The following is a 13,097-nucleotide window of genomic DNA, read 5'->3' as shown; positions in this document are numbered from 1 at the left end:
TAACAGATCGATCGCAACTTACTGTGTTCGAGTGTCTGCTTGCTGCCAGTCAATTTGCTCCTCACTTCACTCAGCTTTGCATAGTCGTCTGTCTCTGGGCTGAAACAAACAAAACAACAAATAACCCTTTATTTCATGAGTTATCTATTAGCTGCTGACAGAATATTACTATTGTCCCCATGGATTTGTCTTTTGAAAAAAAAACAAATTGTGAGAGTAGTTTTGACACTGACAATAGAGCGATCAAAATACAGATATATGAGTTTACGCAATCTGATATATCAACTCCTCAAATAAAATATCGAAACTATTTCTGCTTCGTAACATTTTCGACAGCTAAAATATTCAGCTCGTAACAAAGTTAAAAACCGAACATCCGGAACCCCTTCCGGGCGTTAATTTAAACTGTGAGTGACCCAGTTCACGAAATCAGCTGACATCATATCATACGAATTCCATTTATTGAGACAACTCGTTTCACTGCTGCTCAGCCTTAATTTACCTTTGAAGCACTATTACCACTTTGGAGAAACATTATATCAAATTCCTGCGGAAAATTTGTAAAACGCTTTGAAAATCATTCAAGAAAGGATATTTATTTGAGCAAAATGAAAAAATTTTATTCTCCTCCATCTCAAATACATAAATTCATTTATCTAAAAAAAGAATTAATTTCTATTTTTCTTGAACAACTCAAAATGTAGCAGAAAAAGCAATGACACATAGAGAAATCAATATAATATTCTCTCAAACTACTTCAAATTTAGCCATCAATCAAAAGGTAAGAAATTTGGTTCCAGTAAATTCAATGGAACAATCATTATTGGAAAACAAGTTTGGTTTAGGAAAAACAGCTTTCATTTATAGTAAAATTGAACAACTGATTCAGCATTTTTTTATTAGTGTTTTGGGGACATTCATTATGAAATTACAGATCTTTTCTCGTATTCTATTCACACTTCTTAGGTTCAAGGAGTTAATAAATAAATTAGAATATATGCTGCTTATTGATCGCCTTGATTACAATATAGCTGGCAGACTGTCAGAAAAAAGCCGTGATAGTTTCGTAGAACTGCAGTCTCAAAATGATAGAATAACAGAAGACCAAAAAAAATCTTTTCACTCAATCCAGATGTTTTATTTTGATAAAGAATCGTTATTATTATAAAAACCCTTAACAAATTTAAAATAGAAGTAATCGCAAAATAGACGCAAAATTTAAGAAGTGATTGATATTCGTTTGAAAACAAAGAGTCGAAGTCATGAAAAGTAAATAAAATTAAACCAACAAATACGGATCGCATTTGGATCTCACTAGAAAACGATACGGTTTTCCATTTATAGGATATTGACGTGACAAGAAATAGAGCACAAAATACTGGCTGGAAAAACGAAAAATACCTCACATTTTAGAAAAAAACTAGTCTTTGTCAAAAAGCAATTAAGTATAAACTGAGCCCAATAAGTAGATACTTTATATTTTATTAAAAAGCAACTGAGACCTGTTACGAATGAAAAGTTGATGAAACAGATTCTTGAATTTTTTTAAAAAAAATAGCTGACTGACTGTCAGAAAACAGCCATGATAGTTTCGTAGAACTGTAGTAAAATGATAGTAAAACAATAGAACAAAAAAATTTCTTTTTGTTCAATACTGAGATGTTATAATTTGATAAAGAATCGTTATTATTAAAAAAGTTATTATTGCATCTATTAGCTGCTCTTAAATAACCTTCAATTAGAGTGACACGCACATGATCTCATCTCCATGACTTGAAGTACGGAAAAGTCTATTTTAGATTGATGAAGTCAATTTTGAGCATGAGGTAAGTCAAATGTCACTAAAAACCTAATCACACGAATGAAAAAAATTCGCTTCACTAAGAATAAAAAATGACGCCACATACATACACGCATACAATTATGTTGAAAATGCATGATCGAATGGAAAGCCGATTTAAGTGATTGTGACGTCATATGGTCGTAACAAAAATCTTGACAAAATAAAAAAACGAGAAAGCCAATAATAGCCCCAGCTAGAGCTTTGCGGCTATTAAAAAATAATCATTAAAGTTGACAATTATTAACTATTAAAAACGGTTTTAAAAATCTTCAACGCAAAAAGTCTATACCCCCAAAAGATAAAACATTGCGTGACAGTATGTTTCTACTTTATAACTTCAAAGTTTAAGCCGAAAAATCTATAAATAGTATTGATTTTGACGTTGATTCAAACATTTATTTAATAAAATAGGTACCAATCTGATATGTTCAAGCGAATTTCCGTAGTTTTCGAGATACTGCTCAATGTCTTGAAAAGAACAGTTCGCAGCATCTATATTAAAATCATAAGCAGAAATGGTCGCCAATTTATAAGAAAAGCCAGTTTTTCGATGAAAAGTTTCACTATCGAAAACATACCCCGCAGATTGCCGGAAAATAGCCGCCGTTGATTCCCATAACTCCATTGGGATTGAAAGAAAAGAAAATATCAACAAAAATTTATTTTTGTATAAAAACATTCTTAAGTGCGATTTATTTTGATGTCAATTCGTAATTGAACATACTCCTGTCTCTCAGTGAGAGACTACAGGTTCTAGTATCAATACCAAAAAACATTATAGATAGTAACTAAAACTTATGAGAACAAAGTTCAATTACCGGGCATCTAAAAATGAGCTTTATGGGTTTATCCCGTTTCTATTTCTGACTTTGATTTTTTTAATACTGACTTTCTTCATTTTGATTTGCTTTGCTGAGCAGCTGCTGCTTAAAACGACTTTGAGCAGAATGACAGAAGAGTAAAAATAGCCCAGAGAAGTCAAAAAAAATTCACGCAAAATGTCGAAAAAGCGGCAAAATGGATAAAGCAAAAAAAGTTCGACGAAGTAAAAAAAAACATAGCAGGACAAGTCCTGACGTACAATTCAAAGAAATTTCATTGACTAAACAACTAGACCTAGAACGGACATTGAGTGAATTGGGAAAACCATTTTAAAAAAAAAGGATAAAAAAATTTTAAAAAAACTGAAAATCAAGGTCAAAATGCATGTGAACAAAAACAACTAACGAGAAAAAGAAATTTGGTTCAAACAGAAAACTAGGCCTAGAATGAACTATGAATGGATTGGTACAAAAAACCGCATGTGAACAAAAAACCACTAGCGAGAAAGCAAATTTTTGTGCAAACACCGTTTTCTCACTCTACTTTAAAATCAGAGTAAAAAAATTAACGCCGCAAAACCACTCGCTTTTCCCCTCTACTTCCTGTTTCAGCGTGACCAAAATCACTACTCCAATTTGACCCCAAAAATCATAAAAATGTGTGAACAGATCTTAAAAAAAAACATAGCCGGAAGAATTCCGGAAACGACTCGGAGAAAATTGCCCATACTTATAACTAAACAACTAGAACAACTATTGTGAACCCTGAACCTCCACAAACGCCATGAAAAATTTAAGGAAGAATAGAAACGGCATTCAAAAACAAAGTGATAAAAAAAAACGGGAAAAACTTAATGAGTTTTGTTAAATAGTACAAGGGAACATTAAGCCGAGTAAAAATCTTTTCCAATTAGAGCAAAGAAAAGCTCGCAAAACAATGGGCAAGTCATAATAGACTAAGAAACTTGTCTAAGACTAAGAAAAGAAATCTGCAAAAAATAAGAAAAATGGTTTTAATTTTCTCAATTTTTCTGTCAATTTTCCTAAGAAAAAAAGAGTTACACCAATAAGACTTTAGCCAGTTGGTAGCTGAATATTCCTTAAGTAACAAGCTTCTATTCAAATCTCACTTAAAGCATTAAAACAAAAAAGGGACAAAAAATCATTAAATTTCGTCTAAAAATCAGCAAAACTGATCAAAAACTTCCAAATGAGCATTAAACTCAAAATTAACTACTTGAAACCTTCAATTCATATCAAAACAAGCCTGAAATTAATACAATATCATAATCAAACCTCATAATCATCAAAAGTTGCAAAAAACTGCTTTTAAAAGCCGCACGTGAACAAAAAATTTCGCTCGCTTAGAGAAAATTTTTTCACACATCAATTTCTCGCTCTCTCAAAAACAGCGGTATGAACAAAAACCACTTTCTTTTCGCTCCGCTCTCAAAATCTTTAGCTTCGCTCTTGTTCAGCCCCAAAATCACTCCAAATTTTTTCACGCGTTTCATTTCCCGCTTCAAAAATCACTCCAATAAAATTGATTAAAAAAAGGACTTCTCCAATACTCCTCTTCGAGTCGTAAAAAGACAGCGCCCCAATACTTGATATTAAGTGGAGAGGCGCATGAAAGAAAAGTAGGTGAATCATTTTTACACATGTCTTTACTTACTTGGTCATCAATTATGGAGAAAAATTATTGAAAGCATTTGACCTTCAGTTCGGGGCGATAACTTGAGCTTCAGTCCCAAACAGTAGTTTTCTTTCAACTCCGGTACTTTTTCGAAACTCTTGTCTCTGACAAACTTCTTTGCCACAACTGCATCTTTAAAATTCCATTTAAAAATTTTCAAGTTAAATAAAATTTTGTTACTTCACTATTCTGTTTTAGATTTCGTTCTATAAAATGATTCATACAAGGTTATGAATTTTCTGTTACTTTTTGCAAAGTGATTTAGATCTTAGCCATAGGCTGATATACATCTCCCGTAGTTTTTTGTCAATGGCTTAAAAGATATCACAGTTAAGGTTACCTTAAATAATCATTGGCTTCGATTGCCACAAAAATTTTTCCATGAATGTATTATTACTTTTTTTAATTAAACTTTTTAAATTGAAATCAAATTCCATTTTAATTGAATTGATATATTTATGTACAGGGAGCCTGTGGGAAATTGAACTATCGTGTTCGCCAAACGGCGCGTTCATTTTTCTTAGCTACGGTTACCGAGATTAGAGGTCTATTAGAAAGCCTCAGACAAGTTTTGACCTACAATATTGTCTATAACCTTCAATTTATCGTTCCTCAAGTTGTCATTAATATTGAATAAAGTTTGCCCAAAGATTTCTCAATGCTGGAATCAATGGCCTGTATAATTGCCTCTTCACGAAAAAAACGACTGATTTAAAAGGATTAAGCTTGGATTAAAAATAGTCTGTGTCAAGTAAATTCCAGCAGGATAAATCAATTCGTTTGGAACCAAAGACCGTTTGGCACAGCATGCATTGGGAAATTTTAAACATTTGTAAGAGAATCCTTTTAAACATTTGTCATCCACAAACCGTAATATAGAAAATTCGGTACGGTTCAGTACGGTTTAGCGTCTACCTAATTGTTGTTCAAGTCTCTCATACCTATCAGGCGCTACTATAGTAGATGCTGCGCTATCTTCAGAGTAGAGTCGATAGTCCCAAGCAGAGGGTTCGTCCATTGACAGCCTTGTGACTGGGACATGCATCAGCACCGACTTGGCAGCCGCAGCCCCGAGAACCCCTCCTCCCGACACATTCTCTCTCGGTTGACTCAAATTTGGGGAGGGTTGGGTCGAGCTACTTGCCGATGAAGAAATACCATGAGAAAGGTTGGACTTATTACTCTGTTTAGATTTACACCCATTCGGTGCATGATCGTTGTTCACCAGTGAGAAATGAAAGGAGCCAACTCCAAATGTTCTCTTGTTCTGGCCCTTCATCCAAGGACAAGAGGCTGTATCACATCTAAACGGGAAAAAATGAGACAGAGAGACTACAGTTAGGATAACATTTAAAAAATTGGGCCAGAAAATTTGAGCCCCATTTTTGTGTTAAATAATGAAGAGACGAAAAAGTACACTAGCACTCAATTAAAATATCTAAGTAAAAGAACATTCGACGGACTACTTAACAGCAAATAAATAGTCGTCAGATTGACGACTTGTGGTTCGTAGAATATAGATACAAATCCCGAATTACTTTGGGTTGCAGACGTGATCAATAAAAAAAACCTTTTCAAACTGAGTTTTTTCCTTAAGCAACAAGATATTTGAAAAATCAAAGTGTGCCTATTGAATTTTAGTCGCGGTGCTTTAATAGTAAGAGCCTTTATTGTATAGGAGTACCCTACTCTGGCCTTGAAATGATCTAGAGTAACCCTAAGTCGCCTTATTTTTTGTGTTCAAAGTCATTTAGAGCGTGAGTTGAGTCAATTAGTGTTAAACCAATTACCTCACGCGCGTAAAATCAGTTGAATAGCGGAAGTTCAACAAAATTGCCGCTCTGAGGTTTGCAGGGAGAAGAACGGTAAAACGAAAAAACATAACTGGCAGATTGCCAGAAAATAGCCGCAATAGATTCGTAGATCGGCAGTCTAAAAAAAAACAGTAAAAAAGACAGACCAAAAAAATTCGTCTTTTCATTGAAGGTTGATCTGTTATATTTTGATTAAAAATCTGTATAAGTTATTGCTACCTCTATTAGCTGATCTCAAATAACCTTGATTTAGAGCGACACACACCCCTTTGACCTTCTCTTTGAATTAAAGTAAATAAAAGTCAATTTAAAAGTGAGGAAGTCATTTTTGAGAGTGAGGTAAGTCAAGTGTGACCAAAAATTTAATCGCGCAAATGAACAAAAAAACTCGCTCCACTAAGAGCGAAAAATGACGTCACACATGCAATTCAGTTGAAATTGCATGATCGAATGAACAAAAAGTGGCTGTGACGTCATATGGTCGTAACAAAAATCATGACGAACTAAAAAAAAACCAAGAGAAGGCCAATAATAGCCCCAGCTATCGCTGTGCGGCTATTAATAAGTGGGAGACGAAACAAAAACTAGATTTACAATTCCTGATTTACCATTAAAAACATAACCGGCAGATTGCCGGAAAATAGCCGCCGTTGACGCGCTTGATGCACATCGGGATTAAAACAAGAAAAAAAAGAAGAGAAATTGACCGAAATTTTTTCCGGTTTTTTACCAGTGTCAAAAAGTGTTCTAATATGGCGTGCAGTTTCAGTTAGATTCTAAAACTATAATTAATTGTTGCTTCTAAAATGAAAGCTAATAAGCTTAATACTAGACACTCAGCTAGCAAACACTAATGAACTTTGATAACCTAATTTTCAATGACGTAATGACTGGGGTTTATCGGTTTATCCCGTCTATTTTGATTTTGCTCTTTTGACCTGACAGTAATCACTACATTGCGTAATTCAATGAGTAAAAGCATTTAAAACCCATTGAGTTGAAACAGTGAGTGATGTAAGTCAGAAGTCAAACGTAAAAATCGAGACTTATGTAAAGATAAAAACGTGATCAAAAGGTCAAGCAAATTAAAAAAGGAGAGCGCCTAAAAAATAGCTGTTGAGAGGCTGACGGCGGCTATTAATTATAACCAAGTAGCGTCCGGAGAACTGCTCTCGAACTGCCATTGAGAGCAGGAAACTATTGCATCCCTGCTTCAGTCGGCGGGGGTACTAAATTCCCTAAATGGGGCTCCAAATGAGGTCATTAGAGGTTACATAAGCCACTAAAACACTATGAAAAATTGTAGGAAAATTTAAAAAAATTTAGGCTCACATTTCATTTGACTTAGTAGTGAATGGCAGCCAATTGAGTTCAACTGCTGACACTTGTGAATGAGAGTTAAACTTGGATCACGCGAAGCAAAAAAGTCAAGGGCGTAGAAGTCAGCCGAAAAGTCAAAATGGTCAAGCAAAAAGTTTGCATAAAAAAGCCAACATGTTTACAAAACTGCTTTACAGCCCGTTCGGCAGCAATTAATATATTTGAATGACTAAACAAAAAACTAGACCTGAAAATTACTAGGAATTCAATAGGAAAATCTATTTGAAAAAAATACTATCAAAGAACTCAAACTATCAAAGAAACAGTAAAAACAGATGCCAAACTGCCGCATGTAAGTACAAACCACAATAGAGAAAGCTATTCAAACACCTTTTTCTCGCTTTACTTTCAAATTAAAGTGAATAAAACTCACTTGAAATTAGTGTTCAAAAATTAAATACTCGCTTTTTCGCCCTACTTCCTCCTGCGGCGTGAACCAAATCACTACTCTAATTCCACTCCAAAAATCATGAACACAGCCATAAGAATTCCGGAAACGATTAGAAGATTCGCCTCGATCTCCCCCCCCCCCCCCCCCCCCCCCAAAAAAAAAAACAGCCAATGGAATGACTCAAATATCCTAAAACATTCAAGAAAAACAAGAAACACTCTGAAGCCAAATAACAATTAAAAATTGGTCTTATAAGGATTGGCCAAGTAATAAACAATACGTAACAGGGTAATTTTTCCCATTGTGAGACCTATTTAAAACAAAGATTGATTAAAAAATGGTAGAAATTTGATAAAAATCAAATGATTTTCTTTGAAGGCATTTGCTTCATAACACCAAAACTGTAAATAACTGGTTATTCGAAATAAATACAAGCAGGAGGTGACATATCAGTTGCCAGGAGAAATAAACGAAGGACAAGGAGAAAATTGCTAAGATGTCCTAAAAATTGTAAAAATAGTTAAAAACTTACGAACTTGTCAAAACTCAATTAGTTTACCAAAAAACATAAAAACGCGGTAAAACCAATCCAAATAGGAATTTTTGTATAGCCGATGAAAAGGAATTTTCAGCAGTTAAACAAAAAACAAAATCTGAATACGAAAAGGGATGGATTTGATTTGAAAAAATGAAAACTCGAAAAAATCAAATCGAATAAGGAAATTGGCGTCCCAAAAATTGTCTAAAAATTCTAATTGAAAATTGGGTGATCAGATTTCACACAGAAATTCCGCCCGCTATTTCTCTTCTACACTTCCTGCTACAGCTTGACCAAAATCACCACTGCAATTTGACTTCTGCAAGATACCACTGCAAGAAATCATCAAAATATGTTAAAGAATCTTGAAAAATATTCGACTAACGTCGGGCGAATTGCTCTGAAACGACCGGCGAGCGGTTGGCTTTGCCAGTAGCTAGCCACAGGGGGGGGGGGTGCACCGGAGGCTGATGGGGGGGCAAAACTGGGTTGGGGGGAGCAACAGCGCAGTGGGGGTGGAGGCAATAGTGGGGGTGGGGGTCAACAGGGGCGGAGGTGTCTCAACCTCTAAGAACCGCCCTTCACACCATAAGTATAAGTATAAATCTCCAAAACAGTTTGAGCTGAAAGGCTCTAAGAGCACTTAATGCCCGCTGGGCGCTACCTGTTTATCCCGTTTTTGAACACGAAAAATCGGTCAAGCAAAAAATCGCATAAAAAAAGACCGACAGGACTAATAAAATTGCTACAAACTTTGTTTGAGAGCAATTAAAAACAGCACCTCAAAAAAAAATCAAAATCGTTGAACTGTACAAACACAAGATCACAGCAAAACAGCTGCACACAACGCTTAGATTTCAATTGCAGCCAAACAACCAAATGAAGTCGGGGGAAGAGCTCTTTAATGACAGGCGAGTGGCTAGCTTTGGCAGCAGCCAACTTGGGGAGGCCACCATTTGGGCGTCTTAGAATTAGTACGTTAGTATTAGTATGCAAAAGCAAACTAACCTAGTATTAGTATTCAAAAAGCAGCAAATCAATAATTTCAATATATGAGAGAGGAACTTTGTTCAGCTCTCTAAAAGGATTGAAAAAAAAAAAAAAAACAGTGAAAACTGATTGATGTACGAAAATTTTTTTGAGCGAACTATTTTGATTTCATTTTGTTGTTAGACATACTCATCTTACTTATTGAGATGCTGCTGGGGCTATTACCAATACCATTAAGGTATATTATCAACATTATCAATAAACATTACAGAGGTTAACTGAGACTTATAAAAACAAAGTTTAACTACCGGCCATCGAAAATTGGGCTTTATGAGTGGATATCGCTTCTATTTTCAATTTCGTTTTTATGACTCAGTTCACTTTAGAATGCTTTACCGGGCAAATGCTGTTCAAAAGCACTTTGAGTAGAATGAGTGAAAAACGAAACTAGCCAAGAGAAAACAAAAGCTTTCACGCAAAAGGTCGACTCATTAGCAACCAATGATACTGTCGTTATTGATACTAGGTGATAAGACAACAGAGATAAGGTTAAAAAAGGGGCAAACATAGAAATTTCATTAATAATTTATGACTACAAATAGTGTCAAAGCTAAAAAAAAGCATTAGCTGCCCGTCGATCAGTCCGATCAATTGCAATTGCAAAAAATCGCAATTAGAACCCATATTTAATAGCACTCAAGAGAAGAAACAAACACAACAAAGCAGTCAAATTGAGGCAAGTCAAAAAAACTTGCTTTCAAAAACTTAAATTTGTAAAAAAATACCAATTTTTCACTCAACTTCTAATGTATTTGAAAAAAAAACTCACTCCAAACCATTTCTATCCCTTTGCTAATCAAACGTGATTAGAATCACCACTCGATTTGGACTTCTCACTGACGTGAAAAAACCAAAAAATCGCGAATAGATCTGAAACTTAGCAGGCAAATTGCCGGAAAAAGACCACCGTTGACCCACTTGACGCACATTGAGATTGAAACCGAAAAAATAGGATATAAATATACAGAATTTTTTCAATTGTCAAAGTTTTCTCATGTGGTTTGTCAATTCAGCTTATTCTGTTAGTTCTTACCTTACACTTAATTCAGCTTCTGAACTGAACGCTAATAGGCATAACAATAATGCCAGCTTCAAAATCTTGGAACTGTACAAACCCAAGATTACATCAAAATAGCTGTATAAAACCCTCAGCTTTCATTTTTGCAGCCAACCACCCGATTGAAGTCGGGCGAAGAGATGTTTAAACAAAAATGAGTGGCTAGCTTTGGCAGTAGCCAACTTGGGTATAGGGAGGCGAGCATTTGGGCGTCATAGCATTAGCACGATGGCATTAGTATGCAAAAAGCAAATTGACATCCTAGTATTAATATTCAAAAAGCAGCAACCCAATCATTTCAATTTATGGCAGAGGAACTATAATCAACTCTCTCAAAGGATTGAAAAAAAAATGAAAAATGACTGATGTAAAAAAAAACTTTTCCAAAGTGCAAACTATTTTGATTTCATTTTGTTGTTAGACATAACCATGCTACTTATTCCGATGAAGCTAGGGCTATCATCAATACCATTGAGGTATTTTATCAGTTAACATTGAGCAGAATGAGTGAAAAACGAAACTAGCCGAGAGAAGTCAGAAGGATTTCAAGCAAAATGTCGAAAAGCGACAAAATGAGGTACAGCGAAACAAAATTTTATTCGACGAAGTAAAAAAACATAACAGGACAGGACCTGAATAACACTCCAAAACGAAAGACCTGAAAAGCAAATATTTTACAGCAACATCAATCTACGAGAGTCAAAAAAGCCCCTGACCTTATGTGCGTAGAAATGAGGAAACACAATTTTACAATTTTTTGCAATATCCAGTGCATTAAGAATACCTAATAAAATTTCCTTAAAAAGTCCTTAAAATGAGTACCTAAAACAACACTCTTGTGAGATTCAAAGACAGACAAATCAACTTTGAAAATCAGTGGCACAAACAAAGAGAACATCATAATTACAACCCAACCCAAAACAATTAACCAAAGCACATCATAAAAAAATAAAAGTAATAAAAAAAATACTTTTCAATGTGACTAAAAATACGCCTCACTAGAAGGTCGATAAGAAATTATCGTTTTTCCTGAGAAAGAACACAACAAGAACACAAAGCAAATCACCTTTCATTTTCCAAAAAGCAGGTGTCAAAATATTAAAAACGATTGCTGTGTTTAAGGATTTGTCATTAAGGAGACTTAGAGACAAAACAAATTCCGCAACAAAAATAATATTTCTGAATAGAATAAAAGTAATTATTTTGATTATAGTTCATATAAACAACCTTTTAGACCTGTTACTAATGAGATGAAACGATAAGACAACAAAAATTAAAACGAATACTCAAATATCAAATAATCATTAAAATATGTTGAGAACAGATAATGTCAAAGTCTTGAAAACCAATAGCCATAAACTCAAAAACCTAATTAGGCTCATTTATGACTGATTAGCAGCCAATGATACGGTCATCATTGATACTAAGTGCTAAGACAACAGAGATAAAATTTAAAAAATGGGCAAACAGAAATTGCAATAAAATTTTATGACTATAAATAGTGTCAAAGTAAAAAAAAAACATTACCTGCCCGTCGATGGGTTTGATCAATTGCAAACAGTCGCCCTTAGAATCCATATTTTATAGCACTCAAAGAGAAGAAACAACAAAGCAAAAAAATTGAGGCACGTCAATGAAAATTCGCTTTCAAAAACCAAACATTTGTTAAAATACAAACTTTTCACTCCACTTCTAATGTAACTAGAAAATCTACAAACCAATTGCATCCCTTTGCTAATCAAACATGATTAAAATCACCACCCGATTTGGAACTCTCACTGACGTGATAGAGCCGAAAAAAGCGCGAATAGATCTCAAACTTAGCAGGCAAATTGCCGGAAAAAGCCCACCGTTGACCCACTTGACGCACATTGAGATTGAAACCGAGAAAGTAGGATATAAGTATATAGAATTTTTTCAACTTTCAAAGTTTTCTCATGTGGTTTGCCAATTCAGCATATTCTGTTAGTTCTAAACTTATACTTAATTCAGCTCCTGAACGATTAATGCCAGGTAGCAATCGCTTTATCTTTGATAACCTAATACACCTTTGAATTTGACCGTATTCACTACATTAGTGAAGGACGTAAGACAGAAGTCCGTGAAAACTTTGACTTACGTAAAAAGAAAAACGTGATCAAATGGTAAAGCGAATTCAAAAAACGTAGCCGGAAGACTCCGGAAACGACTGGAAGAATAACTTATCCTCTGGCCTACCCAACCACTTACTAAAATAGCAAAACTACTTACTTAACTATAGCAATGAATTTGAAAAAAAAAACAAAACAGGGGACAAATTAGAAGGGAAAAAATGAGAAAGATTCCTGAAATTTTTACATGAGTTGCAATTCTAATAAAAATTTTCTCTAAAAGATGGTCGGATATACTTAATTTCTGTTCAAAAAACTGCATATGTTAGAAAAGATATCCGGCACATTCCTGAACATTAGCCGCTTTTGATCACCCTAAACCGATTAACATTAAAAGAAAAAATGATAAATATTTTT

General features: G+C 34.5%; 1 protein-coding gene across 2 annotated transcripts in view; it reads right to left on the bottom strand.

The window, feature by feature from the left end:
- Positions 1-13,097, bottom strand: part of LOC142334685 (uncharacterized) — a 69,250-nt gene that overhangs the window by 20,871 nt on the left and 35,282 nt on the right. For both annotated transcript variants that reach the window (XM_075382916.1, XM_075382917.1), the window contains 2 exons: positions 5,302-5,664; positions 23-99 (listed from right to left, as the gene is read on the bottom strand). In XM_075382916.1, coding sequence (XP_075239031.1) covers positions 23-99; positions 5,302-5,664 — 440 coding nt within the window. The remainder of the gene's footprint in view (positions 1-22; positions 100-5,301; positions 5,665-13,097) is intronic.

The sequence above is a fragment of the Convolutriloba macropyga genome, chromosome 2, assembly GCF_964194025.1.
Source record: "Convolutriloba macropyga chromosome 2, txConMacr16.3, whole genome shotgun sequence".
Classification (NCBI taxonomy): domain Eukaryota; kingdom Metazoa; phylum Xenacoelomorpha; order Acoela; family Convolutidae; genus Convolutriloba; species Convolutriloba macropyga.
This window is presented reverse-complemented; position numbering and strand designations above follow the sequence as displayed.